Consider the following 18,560-nt stretch of genomic DNA (forward strand, 5'->3'; position numbering starts at 1 on the left):
TGCTCTACAACTTAATCCAACTGCTCTAAAATGATGATAACTCATGATCATAAGGCCAGGCATAGCAAATACCAGGTATAGTAAATGGCTGTGGCTGGTTTTTGGATGATTTCTCCCTTTAGTCTTTACATAGCCGGGTCATTGGCCTCTTTGGCAGCCTGAACCGACAGGACACTTACCTCCAAACAAATTGTATGACCCGAATGCCCAGCCGGGCCTATCTCCTCAATAACAGCACGTGATGCGAGTGCCAGAGGCCTCAACAAACCGTCCCACTAAACCTCAGAGTCAATTTGTCACAACCTGGGCAGTGTTGACTGTCAGTTTCCATTGGAGCTCCATTGAAATGATATTATTTGAAAACACCCTCTAATTGATATTAAAGATTCACCTGATTCTGCTCTCTTTGGACATAATCCAAGAGGGTTATTAATCCAAGGAAGGTATACTGTTTGTTGCTCTTGTGGGAAACAACGAGTAGGTGAGTTTATCTCTCATAAACCAAGTTCTCCCCCAATTTTGTGTATCATTTTGTAAAGAAAAATTCAGCTGTATGCTATCCATAGATTTTAATGGTTTCTAAATTCAAAATGTTCATGTTTTATAAAAGAAAAATATTAATTTGGGGATCCTTTCATTTCTCCCCCAATTGAATATTTTCTAGACAATCCAGGATGTCTGGATCAGTTAAATTGCGCAGCATCAAAAAGCTGGGACAAGAAAACAATGGCTATGACTTATCTGATGAAGGTACAGTACTGTACATTATAACTACACTGAAGATTTGTAGGATTCTCCTGACATGAGCACTAGATAACTGCTTATTATTCTTAAATTTCAGAGTGTAATGGTGCTTACATGTAAGTATCACACCTCTCATAATTTCCACTCATAGTTTGGGTAATTTCTTATCATAGTTTTCTGAATTATGACACACATAGAGCAAGGTCACATTTCACCGTCTGTTCTTTTGCTCTTCACTGCAGGACAATGGCATCCCCTAAACAGGATGAAAAGTAAGACAGCATTCCCTCTGGAGCCTTTAACCCTTAACCCTTCATAAAACCCTAACCCTAACCCAAAAAACATTCATAACCACATGTGACACGGTCTGATGAAAAGTTCTGCATCAAATCTCGTCAAATGATCAAAAAGCTTTTTTTTTTTTTTTTTTAAATGTGTTTTCCATTTTAGGGTTAGGCCCACTCAATATAACAAACAACAGTTTTAGGATCACTAAATACTTATAATCTGTCAATTGAATTCACTGCGTCGTCTGCCGTCGGCTACTGGGTTAGTGATACATGCCCTTGATTACATTGGCTTGTAATCAAACGTATGTTTTAGTACGTGTTCAAAAGCAAGGACTGTGTGATCATCTAATTATGTGTAGTTATGTGTTTTTAGCATGTGGATGTTCTATCAGCATGTTGTGATGTGCTAAACATGCAGTTAGATGTTCATAGCAATGCTCTTTCTCAGCTGTGTTACCTAGTGATTTTCTCCATTTGATTTGAGGTGTACCAACATTCAAATAAGCATATCATCTGTATGACACATCATTTGAAAGCTTACATTCTGCACTTTCATAATCTGTAAAAAGGCTAATAATTTAGCCTTGAGAGTCCCCTCCTGTCCTGTGTGCTTTAACTCTGTAATTATTGTCCCAGATCTCAGAAGAAGAAGAAGAAGAAGAAGACGGAGGAGGCAGCTATCAGGATTGGCTTCTTTCAGCTGGTAAATTATTTTATTTGTGTCCTGATGTGTATGTGAAAACACTGTGGTACGGTATAGTGTGAATAATGCATCATGTGCCAGCCAGTACACCTAAAACCAGACATTCCCACATGGTAACTCACTGTGTGTGCTTGTGTGTGTGTGTGTGTGTGTGTGTGTGTGTGTGTGTGTGTGTGTGTGTGTGTGTGTGTGTGTGTGTGCGTGTGTGTGTGTGTGTGTGTGCGTGTGTGTGTGTGTGTGTGTCTCTGTGTGTGTGTTTGTGTATGTGTGTGTGTGTGTGTGTGTGTGTGTGTGTGTGTGTGCCTCTGTGTGTGTGTTTGTGTATGTGTGTGTGTGCAGTTTCGATTTGCAAGCTGCCAGGAGGTCCTGATGATGATCGCGGGCAGTGTGTGTGCCATGCTGCACGGCTCGGCACAGCCCCTCATGCTCATTGTGTTCGGCATGTTGACTGACACCTTCATCGACTACGACATTGAGTTGACTGAGCTAATGGACGAGAGGAAAGAGTGTGTGAACAACACCATTCAGTGGAAGGAGCAGAACCTAACACTAGAGGAAAGCTGGATGGGAAACAGGATGGAAAACATGACTGGAAACGGGACTGAAAACGGGATTAGAGAAGAATTGGAGGGAAGAGCATGCGGGTAGGTCCCAGCAACCTTAAAGGAAACCTATCCGAGGACAACCTAGTAGTAGTATTATGTTCTTTTTCCACAAGTTAACGTAGGTCTCTGAGGTCCCCAAAACATGTTTAATAATAAGAAGGGACCTTTAAGGTCCTACACGGTTTTACACTGTTATAAACATTCATATGTACATGGCTATGTTAAGGGATAGACAGATATTGTATCTCACTTCTCCAGTTTGTTTTATTCATACCATTGATGGATAGGATACTATGAAGATATTTGGTTCAAAACTCAAATTGAATCTAACACCTCGTTAGTTTTGACCCAAATCTATCTTCATATGATACAGATAAAAATGGTATCTTTGAGAACAAGGTTTGGGTTATTCCTTCAGGCTGTTGTTAGAATTATTGTTGTTATTGTTATTCCTTCATTGGTGCATGTCACTCTTTTTCAGGCTTCTGGACATTGAGTATGAGATGACCAACTTTGCTTATTATTATGTTGCCATTGGAGTTGCTGTTTTCGTGCTAGGATACGTTCAAGTAAGTCCAACAGTTTCAAATTGTATTTACAAATGAACCTGCAGCAGTAATACCTCTAGTCTAAAGAGTGTTTAAAATGATTTGAGTTTTCACCAGGTTAACATATTTAACATAAAAGATTATGCCTATACTCCTATAAAAAGTTGCAGTTTAGGTCATTTGATTGACAGAGATTTATAGATCCAGATGGATTTTCTTATCCCGGTTCTCCTAGATATCAATGTGGGTGAAGTCTGCGGCCAGACAGATCAAGATCATCAGGAAGATGTACTTCAGCAAGGTGATGAGGATGGAGATCGGATGGTTCGACTGCAACTCTGTTGGAGAGTTGAACACACGCATGTCAGAGTAAGAGAACGGAAGTCTAAACAAGGACGAGTCACAAGTGTCTCAAATGTTTGGTACCAATGAAATCATCTTGAGTCTGTTGCTTACCACCATGATCTAAACTCCAGGGGATCTTGTTTGTGCTCTGATGGGAACTCACCCCAGGTTCCTTCTTCCCTATATGTTTGAATGGACAAACTACCTTAGACTTCAAGTGAGGCTCAGGTTTATGTTCACAGTTGTTGCGCCACTGTTTTCTTGATTGTTTCTCTCTTGCCCTGCTTTTGTCACAGTGACATCAACAAGATAAACGATGCCATCGCAGACCAAGTGAGCATCTTCATCCAGCGCTTCATGACCTTCGTATGCGGTTTTCTCATGGGCTTTGTGAAAGGATGGAAGCTGACGCTTGTCATAATTGCGACCAGTCCTCTAATTGGAGTAGGGGCTGCGCTTATGGCTCTGGTAGGACCGTCAATTTGTAATTAACCACTCCCTGTCATGTCCTTTCCAGTTTTGCTCTTTCCCCTCCTCTCGTTTTCTCTTCTCTGCTCTCTCCTTCTCTCCTCTCCTCTCCCCTCCCCTCCCCACCCCTCCTCTCCTCGCCTCTCTCGCCCTCTAAAATGAAGGCAAGGTATCAAGGATGGCTCTGTGATTTCCTCTGTTTGTCAACCATGTGACCACATTGCCATTGAGATGCTGTTACTGTATGTACAGTATGAGCAAAGTGTTTACTGACTGCACCTCTCTGCTGGTCTGCTCTGATGCTAGTTTGTGGCCAAGCTAACGGGGCAGGAGCTGCAGGCTTACGCCAAGGCTGGAGCCGTGGCCGACGAGGTGCTCTCCTCTATCAGGACCGTGGCCGCTTTCGGAGGGGAGAAAAAGGAAGTGGAGAGGTAACATCATAATATGACATTTCTTTTTAGATTCGAATATGTTGGATAAATGATAGCCTGAAATGTACATACTGAAATATAGTATGTTAAACTGATAGCCTCATTTAAAAAAAATCTATATGAAAAAAAAATCTATATGACTCAGATTTATCCTCCTGCTCTTATAGCCTACAGGTTTTAGCTCAACATGTTCTGTAAAAACATCCTGAAATGTTTAGAGAGCCCACATAACAAATGCTTATTGGAGAAATGTAAAAGGCATGTTAATACTTGTTCATGCGTTGCCCTGGAGATCGAGCTAGTCCGCTCTTGTATTGTCGTGATGTTTATTAGTGAGGAAGTTACTCTCTTCCGAGCAAACCCCAGTTTTACTGTCTTACGTCCCGAACAAACCTTATCTGAGGCGAACTGGACACCTCATTTCTTTTGTTTGGCTGTATTAGTTGTAACCTAGCCCTTTTCCCCCCCCTTGTTTTCAGTGAGGAATTTTCTGCTTTACTGGCTCCGTTTACTGTTTTGTCTTACTTCCAGAACAAATGGTCACTTTGGCTAATTGGACACCTAATAGGTTGTATTGAGGTGTAGCCTAATAAGTCAACATACTAATGAAGTGCCCTCCTGTCCTAACAGTTGTTAGCCAACAACAACACTGATCTGGCTGTAGCATAGCACTGACCCAGCAGTTCAGTGCCCGTTGGTGTGAGGCAGTACCATCACCTTCTCCTGTTCTGTTAACATGCTGACCTGTTGTATTTGTGCATGTTAACATTTATTTTTTAAGTTATCCCTCCCCTTTCCATTCTACCCTACGTTATTCTGCTGCAATACAATTGCCTAGTGATGAGAGAACAAAACATTTTTCTGAATCTTAAATGATCACCGCCGCCTGCTCACAGGTATGACAGGAACCTGATCTCGGCACAGCGCTGGGGGATAAGGAAGGGGCTTATCATGGGCTTCTTCACAGGCTACATGTGGTTCATCATCTTCCTCTGCTACGCCCTGGCCTTCTGGTACGGCTCCAGTCTGGTGGTGGACTCCAAGGAGTACACCCCAGGAACACTGCTGCAGGTACAGCTCTAGACCAACAATGATGTATCTTAATAATAATATTATTAATAATAATAAGTATAATAAGTATAATAATAATAATACATCATTATATTTATAAAGCGCATTTCAATGATGACGCTGACAATATGGGTACACAGTTTTAACGAACAGGCACAGGAGACAATTAACACAGCAAAGTCCAGGGGAGGGAGGGGGTGGTAAGGTTAGGGGAGATGGTTAAGGGTAGGGAAGGTTGTATGTGTGGGAGAACAGGTAGGTTTTGAATCTTTTATTCTATTCTATTCTATTCTATTCTGTTCTATTCTATTCTATTCTGTTATGTAGATGTTCTGTATCTTACAGTATGTAGAGGGTACTCAGGCCATACAGTTTGCTATTTATTGGTATTATCAACTTGTCCAAGGTTCCCTTTCTTAAACTTGCTTTCTGTTTCGTTCACCATGAGAAAAGTGAGATTTACAACATTCACGTTTGGTCATTGCAGGTGTTCTTTGGCGTGCTGATAGCAGCCCTGAACTTGGGCCAGGCCGCACCCTGCCTGGAGGCATTCGCCTCAGGAAGGGGAGCTGCAACCATTATCTTTGAGACCATTGACAGGGTGAGAATGCCAGCACTCTTTATGTAACACAACAGCCATACAGTATCTTAAATTCACATTGCTCGTGTTAGAGCATAATGGCAAAATGACAGATAATGCTGACAATGACGTACAGTACAGAAGAGGAACACAAGTTCCACCAGACCACATGACCTGACCGGGAAAAAAACGGGCTCCTAGTTATAACTAGGGCCTGGAGTTTTTCCTGGTTAGGTCAAGCGGGTGGTAGGAAAAACACCAGGCCCTAACTGGTAATGGATAATGGAGATGTATCTGCTGTACAACTCACTTGATATCTCTCTCTCCTTCCTTGTCATTTGGGGATCAAGGATGAATGTTTGATTTATTTACAGTATGTACTCTCACTTTTAAGTGAACCGTGCTTGTTGTTGGCACTGTCCTGTGGTTGGATGGGTCTCATTCAATGGGTCTTAACTTGTTTTCATTCTAGGAGCCGGAGATTGACTGCCTCTCAGAAGCAGGCTACAAACTGGACAAAGTGAAAGGGGACATTGAGTTCCATAACGTGACCTTCAACTACCCATCCAGACCTGAAGTTGTGGTACTGTTGCTCATTTCATAGTAGTGTAGAATCTTCTTGTCGGTAATTAGATGTTATGGATCGATCTATCGAGGATTTCGTGATCTTAAATGCGTTGTGTCATCTCAGAATAGATCAGGTGCGCAGCATACACGATTTGACAAGAAAATAGAATGTTCAACACGGGTCGGAATCTCTGTACTTGATTTATTAAGACAGTCAGCAAATGGTTCATCAGCACAGTATCTCAGAATTCGGCATTCAACGACATTCACCGACATTCAACGACATTCAACGACATCATTATGACATACAGACAGGCTTAAATACTCTTGACCACCCTCTGTCTGTGCCCTGGCGACTAACCCCCAAGGTCTTTAAGATAACAACCTCTCAAGTCTGTATATTGTGGCGTGATTGCTGCATATTGTGGCGTTATTGCTACCCCTGAAGAGCAGGCTGACCTGGAAGGAACAGAATGTGTGTGTCTGAGTGACCTGAGAATAGAGTATGTGTGTGTGTGTGTGGGTCTGTGTAATGTGTGTGTCTGAGTGACAGAAGCATAAATGTTGCTAGACAATCAGTAAGATCTAACAGTAGTCATCTCCTACACAGTAGCAGAAAGGAAACAAACTCCAAAAGGCTGGATCCAAAACAATGTTTACATTTTACAGTTTTGTTGTATGCTAGAAGAAGGAAGGATATTTGGTATCTTTTTAAAAATGTATTATTTATTTTTTACAATGATAAAGAGGTAATCAACCGTGTGTTTCAAAGATGTACTGAACAGTACACATACTTCAGTTGTTAAACCTGTTTTTATGTGATCTCAAGGTTCAGCAGAAAATTGAAATTGAAGTACATCAGTAACTTACAAACAGTATTATTGTAAATCAAGCTTACTGAAGATTCTATTGAAATGATTATATTCTTGATGAGGTCATGTGACCTGATGTCACACCATACTAGATTCTGGATAAGCTGAGTGTTAAGGTGAAGTCTGGAGAGACAACTGCCTTTGTGGGTCCCAGTGGAGCTGGGAAAAGTACCGCTGTGCAGCTCATCCAACGGTTCTACGACCCCAACGAGGGCATGGTGGGTTAACATGTAGTGCACATGTTCAGTATAACACAATTATAATACATACAAACAGTTATTACATGTTTGTACTTTGTACAGTCGACAACATAACATAATCATCTGTGGAATCCACACAGCATATCAGTGCACGAGCGCATTTTAGTTCATTTCAATGTGGAAATGCAAAAACAGTGTGGAGACATTTGAAGTAGTTAGTCCAATTCGCTCTCTCTGTTTTCACCGTCAAGTTCAAAGTTCAAAAACCTTATTATCCACTTTGGGTGATGGGAAAAATGTAACGTGTTCATGGCTTCCAATCATAGGTGACTCTGGATGGCCATGACATCAGAGGTCTGAACATTCAATGGTTGCGCTCACTGATTGGCATCGTGGAGCAGGAGCCCGTCCTGTTCGCCACCACCATAGCTGAGAACATCCGTTACGGCCGCCCCGGGGTGTCTATGGACGATGTCATCAGAGCTGCCAAGGAGGCCAATGCCTACAACTTCATCATGGACCTACCGCAGGTGGAGTGTAGCTGAAATGCCATTTTGAATGTGTATACTCACTTCTAAGAAACACGTCAGGGATAGTGGCGCCCGGCCTAGTGCATAATGAGTTGGACTGGTGATCAGAAGGTCATGAGTTCAAATCCCACCTGGGAACACCACCACTAGTGTGCCCTTAAGTACTCTAGGGAGACTGTCCCTGTAATCTCTAATCGTAAGTCGCTTTGGATAAAATAGCCTATTAAAATGTAAACATGGCTGATTATTGATGGCAGCCTCTAGATGACAGAGCAAAAGGTAACCAATAGGTTTGGAGGAATGGAGAGCAGCTGCCAATCATTTCACTGATATGTAAACATCAACATCAAATGAAATCAAATCAAATTTTATTTGTATAGCGCATTTCTTACAAGATGCAACTCAATGCGCTTCACACAATGAACATTTTCAGTCAATCAGTCAATCAGTCAATCAATACTGACAGAGCCGCGAGCAGGCAAAAGTAAAAACCTGTACACTATGTAGCCAGGAAAATTCCCTTGCAGCCCTCTACACATAGAGCGACTACTAGCCAGTTTGCCTACCAGTACCCAGTGGTGGGCCCCCCCCCCCCCCCCCCCCCCCCCGGGGAGCCCCCGCCGCCCCACACACCCAGCCCGCCCCACCACCAGCACACCCGGCCCAGCCAAGCAAGCACAGACCAAAGAGGCCCCGCACAAGGACGGCCAAGCAGGTGCCCCGGCGGCGGAAAGACCAGGCACACGGGTCAGCCGGGGGGCCCCAAGGGGAGGCCAAGGACCACCGGCACAAAGCAAGCAAGCAAGGGCAAAAAACCTGTACACCATGTATCCAGGAAAAGTTCCTTGCATATTATCGGTGTACACACTGTCCATAAATGTAGTGTTATATCTGCATCGTTCTGCATCCAGCATGGTCACAGGTCCATGTATGTTGTATATTTGATGAGTCAGAAATTGGACACGCTGGTGGGGGAGGGCGGCGGTCAGATGAGCGGAGGTCAGAAGCAGCGTATCGCCATCGCCAGAGCCCTGGTGAGGAACCCCCGTATCCTGCTGTTGGACATGGCCACCTCTGCCCTGGACAATGAGAGTGAGGCAGTGGTGCAGGATGCACTGGACAAAGTGAGTGTGACCCAACTTCAAGACTGTGTTAGCCCACTGAGCCAAAGCCCTAGGTATTAGCTCTTCAGCTGTTAGGCAAGATTATTGTTTGCAGCACCGTGAGTGAGATCTTCCACCATCTTCTCCTGTTTCTCCCTTTAGCCATTGAGAAGGTTATACATGCAATGCAATTCATTTGAGTTGTTCTTGTAAATTAGCCAGGCTTTATCTGTCCTTAATTGGAATGACATGACCCATTCAGTTCCTGTGCTCTGGTTCAGGTTGTAACAAAGCTTTGGTATAACTGCAGTTGTTCATGTGTTCTGACAGAGTGTGCTACAATGCCTCCAATGCCCTTATCACAAAGTGTTTCCTAGAAAACGAACATTTGGAAATGTTTGATTGATTTGACCCTAGTGGGCATTAGTAGATGAGGTGTCTTGATGATGATGACGACGATACGGTTTCTCCCTTTAGAGTGCCGTGGGCCGCACCACCATCTCCATCGCCCACCGCCTGTCCACCATTAAGAATGCAGACGTGATCGTGGGTTACGAGCATGGGCGGGCTGTGGAGCAAGGCAAACATGAGGAGCTGCTGGAGAGGAAGGGGGTCTACTTCACCCTGGTCACCCTGCAGACCCAAGGAGACAAGGCCCTCAATGAGAAAGCTCGTCAAAGTAGGTCTCCCCCACACTTAAAAAAATAAATAAAAATTGTGTAATTTCAACCCCCACCTCCATGGAAAACTCTCTTATCAATACAGTTGTTGATTTTGCACACATATTTGCCAACACTAAAATGCTCAAATAGAAAGTATTATTAAAAAAAAACTGTTTTCTCCACGATATGGACCTTAAAACCCAACGTTGGTTTCTACGATCCATTCTCTGTCAAATAAAAAAAGTTAGATTATGTGCAGTGTTAGAAAACTTGGAAGTGCTTCCAAAATTGAAGAATTTGCAAGGATTCTGAATAAATCATATAAAGTTGTATTGTTTGTTAACTCCTCTCCATGTGCTGTTTTAGTGGAGGCTAAGGAGGAGGCCCCCATGGAGCCAGAGAAGACGACTCTCTCCAGGGCTGGGAGCTACCGGGCCAGTCTGAGGTACTGTGGAACTACATCTCGCATGAGCCATTTGTTTTGTGGTCCTCTTCACATACATTTTCCAATGACAGGAACCCATCTAGGTGATCCATAACAGCCATTCTGTGCCAGACAGAATGCCGGGCAGATTGGATTTGACGGCATGTTGGTGTTACATTGACTTGATGCTTGCTTATTGTGCAGAGCGTCTATCCGTCAGAGGACTCGCTCCCAGCTGTCCAACCTCATCCCACAGCCTTCTGTGCCCACAGCTGAATCCTTCATATCAAAGGGCGACAAGGACGAGGTCAGTGTTTGTGTGTGTGTGTGTGTGTGTGTGTGTGTGTTTGTGTGTGAAGGGGGTGGGAAGGGGGTCATTCACGATTAAAAAGGATGTGGGGGGAAGTAGGGGCATTTTTTAAACATGTGTGCTTGTCCCTCTACTCTTAATCTATTGTCGGTGTGTTTGTGTGTGTGTGCTGATGGCCTATTTCTGTGTGTGTGTGTGTGTGTGTGTGTGTGTGTGTGTGCATGTGCATGTGCATGTTTATGTGTATGTGTGTGCTTGTGTGTGTTTAGAGTGCCATTCCAGAGGAGGAAGAGGAGCATATTGAGCCGGCGCCTGTAGCCAGGATCCTGAAGTACAACGCTCCAGAGTGGCCCTACATGCTGTTTGGCAGTATTGGGGCTGCTGTCAATGGCGGGGTCAACCCTGTCTACTCTCTGCTCTTCAGTCAGATATTGGCGGTAAATTGTATTCTATTCTAATTGTATCACCAATGTTATTGTCTGAGCAGCAGTGGAGCTGAACAGCAGATTAAGCATCAGTGTGTGTGTGTGTGTGTGTGTGTGTGTGTGTGTGTAGACGTTCTCCGTGGCTGACCCTGTGGCTCAGAGGAACGAGATCAATGGCATCTGCATGTTCTTTGTCGTCGTGGGAGTGACTTCCTTCTTCACCCAGATGCTCCAGGTTAATCCCTCTATCCTCTCCTTTAGGTTTACCCTTAAAATAAGTTTCCTTTATTTCCTTCATCCTTCTTTTATCTAGTATTTTTGGTATATATATAGTTATTTTTAATCTTGTCGTATTATGTTGTTATTTATTGTTTTTGTTTGCTATGCACCGTGGAAGGAAACGCAATTTCAGCCCCCTGTATGTCTGTACATATATTGGATTGACAATAAAGCTGACTTTGACTTTGACTTGACTTTTGAGATGAAGACTGACCAAACATAACAGACAAACAGAAAGGTAGATGAACAAATACGTTGATTGATAGATTCAAAATACAGACATACAGTATAGTAATAGGTATGCATATCCCTGTAGACCATTTATAAGAATAGCAATTTCCTTGTGAAGGTTTGGCTAAGACATTTGGTTATATTTGATTAATAGCAAAGCATATCTAATATTGACAATCTGACTCTCTAATATGTAATTTTTATTTTGTGATTTTGTGTAATAATGGTGAAATAGAATGAATCAAATTAGGCTTTAATTTATATATATTATATTTATTATAATACTGTAACCTATAATTATACAAGAGAGAGAGAGAGCGAGAGAGAGAGAGAGCGCGCGTGCGAGAGAGAGAGAGAGAGAGAGAGAGAAAAGGAGAGAGAGACACAGGTCATTCTTACAGTGCTACTCACAGCTCATGACGAGACCCACACACCAGAACAAAGAAAGAATCTGTCCCTGTACCTCTGTTATATAGACTTAAATATTTAATTTAGGAGCTGTTTGCAAGGAGACCAATCATAATTCATCCTCACCATCCATCACTTCTATACTCATAAAACATCCTACAGAGCTCAAAGCCATTTGTCATCTCAGAGGAAGGGATCTCAAGGTAGGTGGGCAGAATAGCTTCAGTCTCCATGCAACCATTCTCTCCCTAGCTTTTGTATATAAATTGAAAGGAGAAAGACGAGAGAACAGAGATACACATTTCTCAGTTTGTTTGTGTTCATGCTCAGATTCTTCTTCTGATTAAAATGATGTTGAAGATGTTGACAATGATGCTGATGATGTCGGTGTCCGTCCGACAGGGCTATGCTTTCTCCAAGTCTGGCGAGCTGCTGACACGCAGGCTGAGGGGAATGGGCTTCCGTGCCATGCTGGGCCAGGAGATTGGCTGGTTTGATGACCACAGGAACAGTCCAGGGGCTCTGACCACCCGTCTGGCCACAGATGCCTCTCAGGTCCAGGGGGTGAGTACGGCCCTCAGAGGCCCTCCACTGACCCAAGTTCACTGGCTCCTGTGTTTCTCAGTTGGTAGAGCATGGTGCTACTGTAGCTAGCTCTTAACAACAACTCCTTTGGCCTTCGCTTGCTTTGACATTGGAGGTACACTGTACAATGTCAAGGTAAGCGAAATCTGTAGAAGTTGTTGCAAACAGCTAGGTGGTAGTGACAGGTAGGTCGTGAGTTTGATTCCCGCCAGGACCATATATACAAAAAATGTAAGCACCACATAGGGTTAACCCTAACCCTATATGATAAATTTGTACTATTTCTGTTGCTGTAGTAGGGTTATTATGTGTCATATGTATGGGTGTCAGGGCAAAGAGGGTCTGATCTCTGATCTTGTAAATCATGGTTTAGAAGGTGAAATCACCCTCAACTCCCCTCTCCCTTTCCTTCTCTGTCCCAGGCCACAGGCTCCCAGATCGGCATGATCGTCAACTCCCTGACAAACATCGGCGTGGCCATCATCATCTCCTTCTACTTCAGCTGGAAGCTGAGCCTGGTCATCCTTTGCTTCCTGCCCCTCCTGGCCCTCTCTGGGGGCTTCCAGGCCAAGATGCTCACAGGCTTCGCCAAGGAGGACAAACAGGCCATGGAGGCTGCAGGACAGGTAGCCTACAGCTGCTAGCCTACCTAGCCTACCTCTCAGCCCACAGCTGCTAGCCTACCTGTTAAATCCAGCATCAGATGTGACGGTAGCTGGTGAAACTGGGAACAAGTCGGCAACCAATCAAATTGTTCGGACATATATTCAGAAACATTATGTCTGCGTTGTTGAAAATCAATGACACACTCGCTAGTCATGGCAAAATATTGCAATGTAATGAATTCGGTGAGTAATCCCCACTACTACCTAGTTCATTATAACCAGGGGTGCACATAACTGGTGCGCCAGTGCGCATGCGTCGCCAAAATGCATGCTGTGCGGCAGATCAGCCGCATGAAGGCGCTTTTGCGCACCAACAGCTGGGTCCAAGAAGCAAGCCCCACTTAGTAATTATTTGCCGTCCCCTCAGCCGAAGGCCCGACGAGTAATCCATCACAACAGTCGACCGACGACGACCACGGCGACTCCCCTCACGAAAACATTCGGAAAGTATGTATCGTAACTCGTAGCCTACTTTCACATCGCGTATCGCGTATCGCATGGTTATCACGCCGACAGGTGAAAATTCAGTCCCGAACGACTCGTCGCTAAAAGGAAAAACAACACCAAGGGACTTCACGTTTCTTTTCTCTGAAGCTTTCAAACGTTCAGACGTTTGTTTTACAGCTTCATTATCGCACCTAGACCCCTGACCCAGGAAATATGGTTGGGAATTCTATTAGAAAAAAGAAAAAAAAAAGACCTTGTTGAACAATCAAAATAATGAGCTATTTAAAGTGATAGCCTACAACATCCTCTACCATGGTTGAAATTGAGGACAGTGATAATTTACAGCAGCCAAGAGAGCAGTGATGATGATGATTAAGCTTGTAGCATAAATAAATGCTTAGGCTGTAACTTTTTGTTGACAAGTTGATTTCAGTGTTTACAGAACAGAGCAGTGCTTAAAGAGATGTCCGTTTATTTCAGTGTGTTTAAAGAACAGACATTCAGTTAGTGCTTAAAGAGATGTCAGTTGATTTCATTGTGTTTAAAGGAGCCTGACAGACTGATTTTGCATTTGTTTATTTTGTTTTGCACACAATCATTTGTTCGTTCATCTTTATTTATGAATAAATGTCGTTTTGCTAATATAAGTTATCCATGTATCCCTTTTTCATCCATCCTGTGGGACGGGTCGTGACTCGCGAGCTCGGGGAGCACCAAGCAGCATCCCTAGGTGCTCCTCTGAGCACTGGCCCCAAAAAGTTATGTGCACCCCTGATTATAACACTACTTTACATTGTTAGCAGGCTCACAAAACAAGCTGTGTTAGTTGACTAGTGAGTGTGTCATTGATTTTCAACAATGACTGAACAATTACATTTTTCACAATAAAAGTCAGAACATCGGCTGGAACATTTGATCGGCTGCCAACTTGTTCCCGGTTTCACCAGCTGCTGTCACATATAGCTTGGCTACCATAAGTCAGAGCATGTACAGAATGTCCATCTGCTGATTCTCCTGTGTTGTAGGTATCTGGGGAAGCCCTGAACAACATCCGCACCATCGCGGGGCTGGGGAAGGAGAGGAGTTTCGTGGAAATATATGAAGGCCATCTGGAGGCGCCGTACCTGGCGGCGGTAAAGAAGGCCAACGTGTACGGAGCCTGCTATGGCTTTGCCCAGTGTGTGGTCTTCATGGCCAACTCTGCCTCCTACAGGTTTGGAGGCTACCTGGTGAGACAAGAAGGCCTCCACTTCAGCATGGTGTTCAGGTGAGAATCTGTTCTGTCTGTCTGTCTGTCTGCTTGCCTGCCTACCTGTCTGTCTGTCTGTCTGTCTGTCTGTCTGCCTACCTGTCTGTCTGTCTGTCTGTCAACCCTAACCCTAACCCTAACCCTAACCCTGTCTGTGGGGTATGCTAACACCCATTGTCCCTCCTTCTCTGCTCCAGGGTCATCTCAGCTATAGTGACCAGTGGCACTGCCCTGGGCAGAGCCTCCTCCTACACCCCAGACTACGCCAAGGCCAAGATCTCAGCTGCCCGCTTCTTCCAGCTCCTTGACCGTGTGCCCACAATCAGTGTGTACAGCAACGAGGGAGACAAATGGGTAAATGTCTGAAATAATACTAGTACTAGTACTGTTTTTAACATGTTCTATGATATGGGCATATATAGTATATTATGTTTTATATTTCTCATAATTATGGCCGGGTGACATTCTTTGTCCACTAAACAATCCTCGCAGTGGGCAAAAGTAACCGTAACATTTGAAATTGCATCGTGAGGTTTTGCATTTGATTTTGTGATTAATATACAGTACAGTAATAGTATTTTTGTCCACTGGGATGGCTGTTTCCCAACCAAAGATGTTGCCATAATACTTGCTCTCACTCTCACTCTCACACACATACACACACACACACACACACACACACACACACACACACACACCCTCTCTTTCCCTCTCAAGGCTGACTTCAAAGGGGACCTAGAGTTCATCGACTGTAAGTTCACTTACCCGACCAGGCCCGACATCCAGGTGCTGAATGGGCTCCACGTGTCGGTGAAGCCTGGCCAGACACTGGCCTTCGTGGGCAGTAGTGGCTGTGGAAAGAGCACCAGTGTACAGCTGCTGGAGAGGTTCTACGACCCTGACCACGGCAAAGTTGTGAGTCCTCCGCCCTGTTTGAATTACCCTTAACGTGTATTCTTCCTCCTTCGTTTATTTGAGGATATCACTGATCTGACATAACTGGATTACTCAAAGCAATTGAGTGAAAAGCTTGCTTTGACCAATCCAATAATGTGAGATCAGTGATTACTTGAAGGAAGGGGGATAGGGACGATGTATTTTTAAGCATTCATTCAGGGCCCAGTCCTCTTCATCTCTACAGCACACCATACAGTCCTCATCTCTCTACATGACATCACAGCAAAGAAAGAGAGATTCTTAGAGAGGCTCTAGAGAGGCTCCCAGCGAAGATAAAAGTGAATTTCTGTATAATCAATCAAGATCCTTTATCTGACAGCAGCTTTCTACGCACCAAGGTCTATGCTTTTAAACTTTGAATCTCAACTGGAGCACATGATTCTGATAATCGCATTGAAGAATCAGATGTAGTAAAATGATAATCAATATTTTATAGGACTTTCAAGAAAGTAAGAAAAGATATTTGTACCTCATCAGGTGTACACAGCTACTACAGTATGGCCCTATTCTAATGTGAACACTTTCAGAAGATGGAAGTAGTCACCTGACACTACGGTGGAGCAACCTGCATAGCATTTCAGAATATGCAAGTCCATAGTGAAAGCTAACTTGATTTCCCCACATGTACCGCTCTTCCATTGCAGCTCATCGATGGCCACGACTCGACTGGCGTCAATGTGGCATTCCTACGCTCCAAGATCGGTATCGTCTCCCAGGAGCCCATTCTGTTTGACTGCAGCATAGGCGAAAACATCAAGTATGGAGACAACTTGAGGGAAGTTAGCATGGATGACATCATCTCCGCCGCCAAGAAAGCTCAACTCCATGACTTTGTCATGTCATTACCTGAGGTACTTCACCCAGTTAACCCTGAAACCCAAATACCCCTGAACCATTTGTTTTATTCATTCACTATTCAGTAGAAAATGTTGATATTTCAGATATGCAATTCGTTTTTATTTTATAGCTAGCTACTATTATCTAAACAATCTCCTTAGATATTTCTTTGCATATCTTTTTCCATTAAAATGTCAATACAAATGAGTGATTAGAGTAATTAAGGTTTTTGTTTCCGTTCCTCAGAAATATGACACCAACGTAGGCTCCCAGGGTTCCCAGCTGTCTCGTGGACAGAAGCAACGTATTGCCATCGCCAGGGCGATCATCCGCGACCCCAAGATCCTGCTTCTGGATGAGGCCACCTCTGCCCTGGACACCGAGAGTGAGAAGGTACTGTCACTGTCGGCATGCCAACATGAAACCAATGACACTTAAACACGCTTGCATTCTCATTTCATCCACAATAATATTACACAATTCAAATAAAATATTAAATATCCACAATAATCTAAACCAATATGTCGGTCAAAAGACCTTCATCAGGCTTGATGGCAGTTTTAGTTTTTAAGTTCATCGAATTGTCGTGGAGCGAACAAGAATTCCCAGTATGCTGGAGTTTATGTTTTTCTCTCTCAACCACCTTTGAAACATTATGTTGGAACAGCATAACATCATGTTCTCTTTGAGTGGCTGGTGACCACGGAAACCAAGCCTCTTTTGGGAAGGTCAGCGAGTTGCTAGAGTGGGTTGTTGCTGTATAAGAAAAGGACAATAAAAGTCATATCGTACCTTTTGAAACTGCAAGATGTGGATCAGATACCTACTATACTTAATCCAGACAAAGGGAACACTTCAGTTTACCGTCTCCATGACCACCCCGTCATCGCCACACACAGTAGAAGCTCTCGAAATTACTTCTCATAATGCACCTTCAATTTAACATGGCCATACAATTCTTACAAGAATATGACAGTATTCAAGTTATATAAAGTCATGTGATGTAAAATTACTGTAACTGAGAAAGCCTGAACCTGGGGTGTGTGTGTGTGTGTGTGTGTGTGTGTGTGTTTATGTACGATAGACAGTGCAAGAGGCGCTGGACAAAGCGAGAGAGGGCCGAACCTGCATCGTTATCGCCCACCGGCTGTCTACCATCCAGAACTCTGACATCATCGCGGTCATGTCCAGAGGCTTTGTTATTGAACAGGGACCACATGACCAGCTTATGGCCCTCAAGGGAGCCTATTACAAACTTGTTACCACTGGGGCACCAATCAGCTAACTGCTCAGAGAAAAAAAAGTACTACTATCAAGATTCGGACAGGAACTAGGAAAAGCCATTTCAGCTTGTATTTATTTTGCAGAAAGGGTCCTGACGAATAGTGAGCAGAATGTTGACGTCACTCATTCTTTAGTATTAACTGCTAGTTCATAGTTTATTTGTTGACACTCAAACTGGACCAAAGGTGAGGATATCCACTTGCTTTCTGGGCTCTGGAGTTCATTATGTGTATTTATGTATTTCTGTTAAGAGTACATTGTTGAGTGTTACTGTTGATAGGGACAAAACCACATTCATTCAAGGTTTGATTTCAGGTGTCATAATTGACTCAAAAGCCGAAGACTTAATTTACAATCTACTGTTTGTACTGTTGATACATTTACCTTTGAAATAGATTTTTTTTGTAGATGTTACTGTTACTGTTACTGTTATATGTTTGTGTCTGAGATGCTGGCTCAATAAATGGAATGACGTGCAAGTTATATGACAATAAACAGTCAGTGGCCAGCACCAAGACAAAAAAAGACCATGACAGCTACTTGTCGCACGGTTTCATCTTTACCGGGGATCCATCATGCCTCTCCCTATGTGCCTGGTATGTGGTATGAAATTGTCAAACCAAGCGATGGTTTTGAGCAAACATAAGACACCTGACAACAAATCATCCGTCACTAGCCAGCAAGGGTGCAGAGTATTTTATTAGTTTGAAAAGTCAACACAGCCGACAAGAGCATGTGAT

General features: G+C 43.5%; 1 protein-coding gene across 1 annotated transcript; it reads left to right on the forward strand.

Annotated features, from left to right (window-relative positions):
• Window positions 1-309: 309 nt before the first annotated feature.
• Window positions 310-18,303, forward strand: abcb11b (ATP-binding cassette, sub-family B (MDR/TAP), member 11b). Its single transcript, XM_080525045.1, has 29 exons — window positions 310-481; window positions 665-750; window positions 842-860; window positions 987-1,016; window positions 1,671-1,737; window positions 2,077-2,381; window positions 2,824-2,911; window positions 3,126-3,259; window positions 3,532-3,703; window positions 4,010-4,134; window positions 5,031-5,205; window positions 5,693-5,806; window positions 6,258-6,368; window positions 7,317-7,442; window positions 7,751-7,954; window positions 8,908-9,078; window positions 9,535-9,736; window positions 10,086-10,164; window positions 10,348-10,450; window positions 10,723-10,890; window positions 11,009-11,113; window positions 12,199-12,360; window positions 12,804-13,007; window positions 14,519-14,760; window positions 14,940-15,096; window positions 15,460-15,657; window positions 16,344-16,550; window positions 16,783-16,929; window positions 17,621-18,303. Exons 2-29 carry the CDS (start codon window positions 675-677, stop codon window positions 17,819-17,821), a joined length of 4,092 nt encoding a protein of 1,363 aa, XP_080381171.1. The 5' UTR covers window positions 310-481; window positions 665-674; the 3' UTR covers window positions 17,822-18,303.
• The last annotated feature ends 257 nt before the right edge of the window (window positions 18,304-18,560 follow it).

The sequence above is a fragment of the Nansenia antarctica genome (assembly GCF_963989245.1).
Source record: "Nansenia antarctica genome assembly, chromosome: 3".
NCBI lineage: Eukaryota > Metazoa > Chordata > Actinopteri > Argentiniformes > Microstomatidae > Nansenia > Nansenia antarctica.

Coding starts and splice junctions, on each gene's coding strand:
- abcb11b (XM_080525045.1), top strand. CDS start 675: ATGTCTGGATCAGTTAAATTGCGCAGCATCAAAAAGCTGGGACAAGAA. Junction 16,551..16,782: donor TTGTCATGTCATTACCTGAG/GTACTTCACCCA, acceptor TCCGTTCCTCAG/AAATATGACACCAACGTAGG. Junction 16,930..17,620: donor TGGACACCGAGAGTGAGAAG/GTACTGTCACTG, acceptor TATGTACGATAG/ACAGTGCAAGAGGCGCTGGA.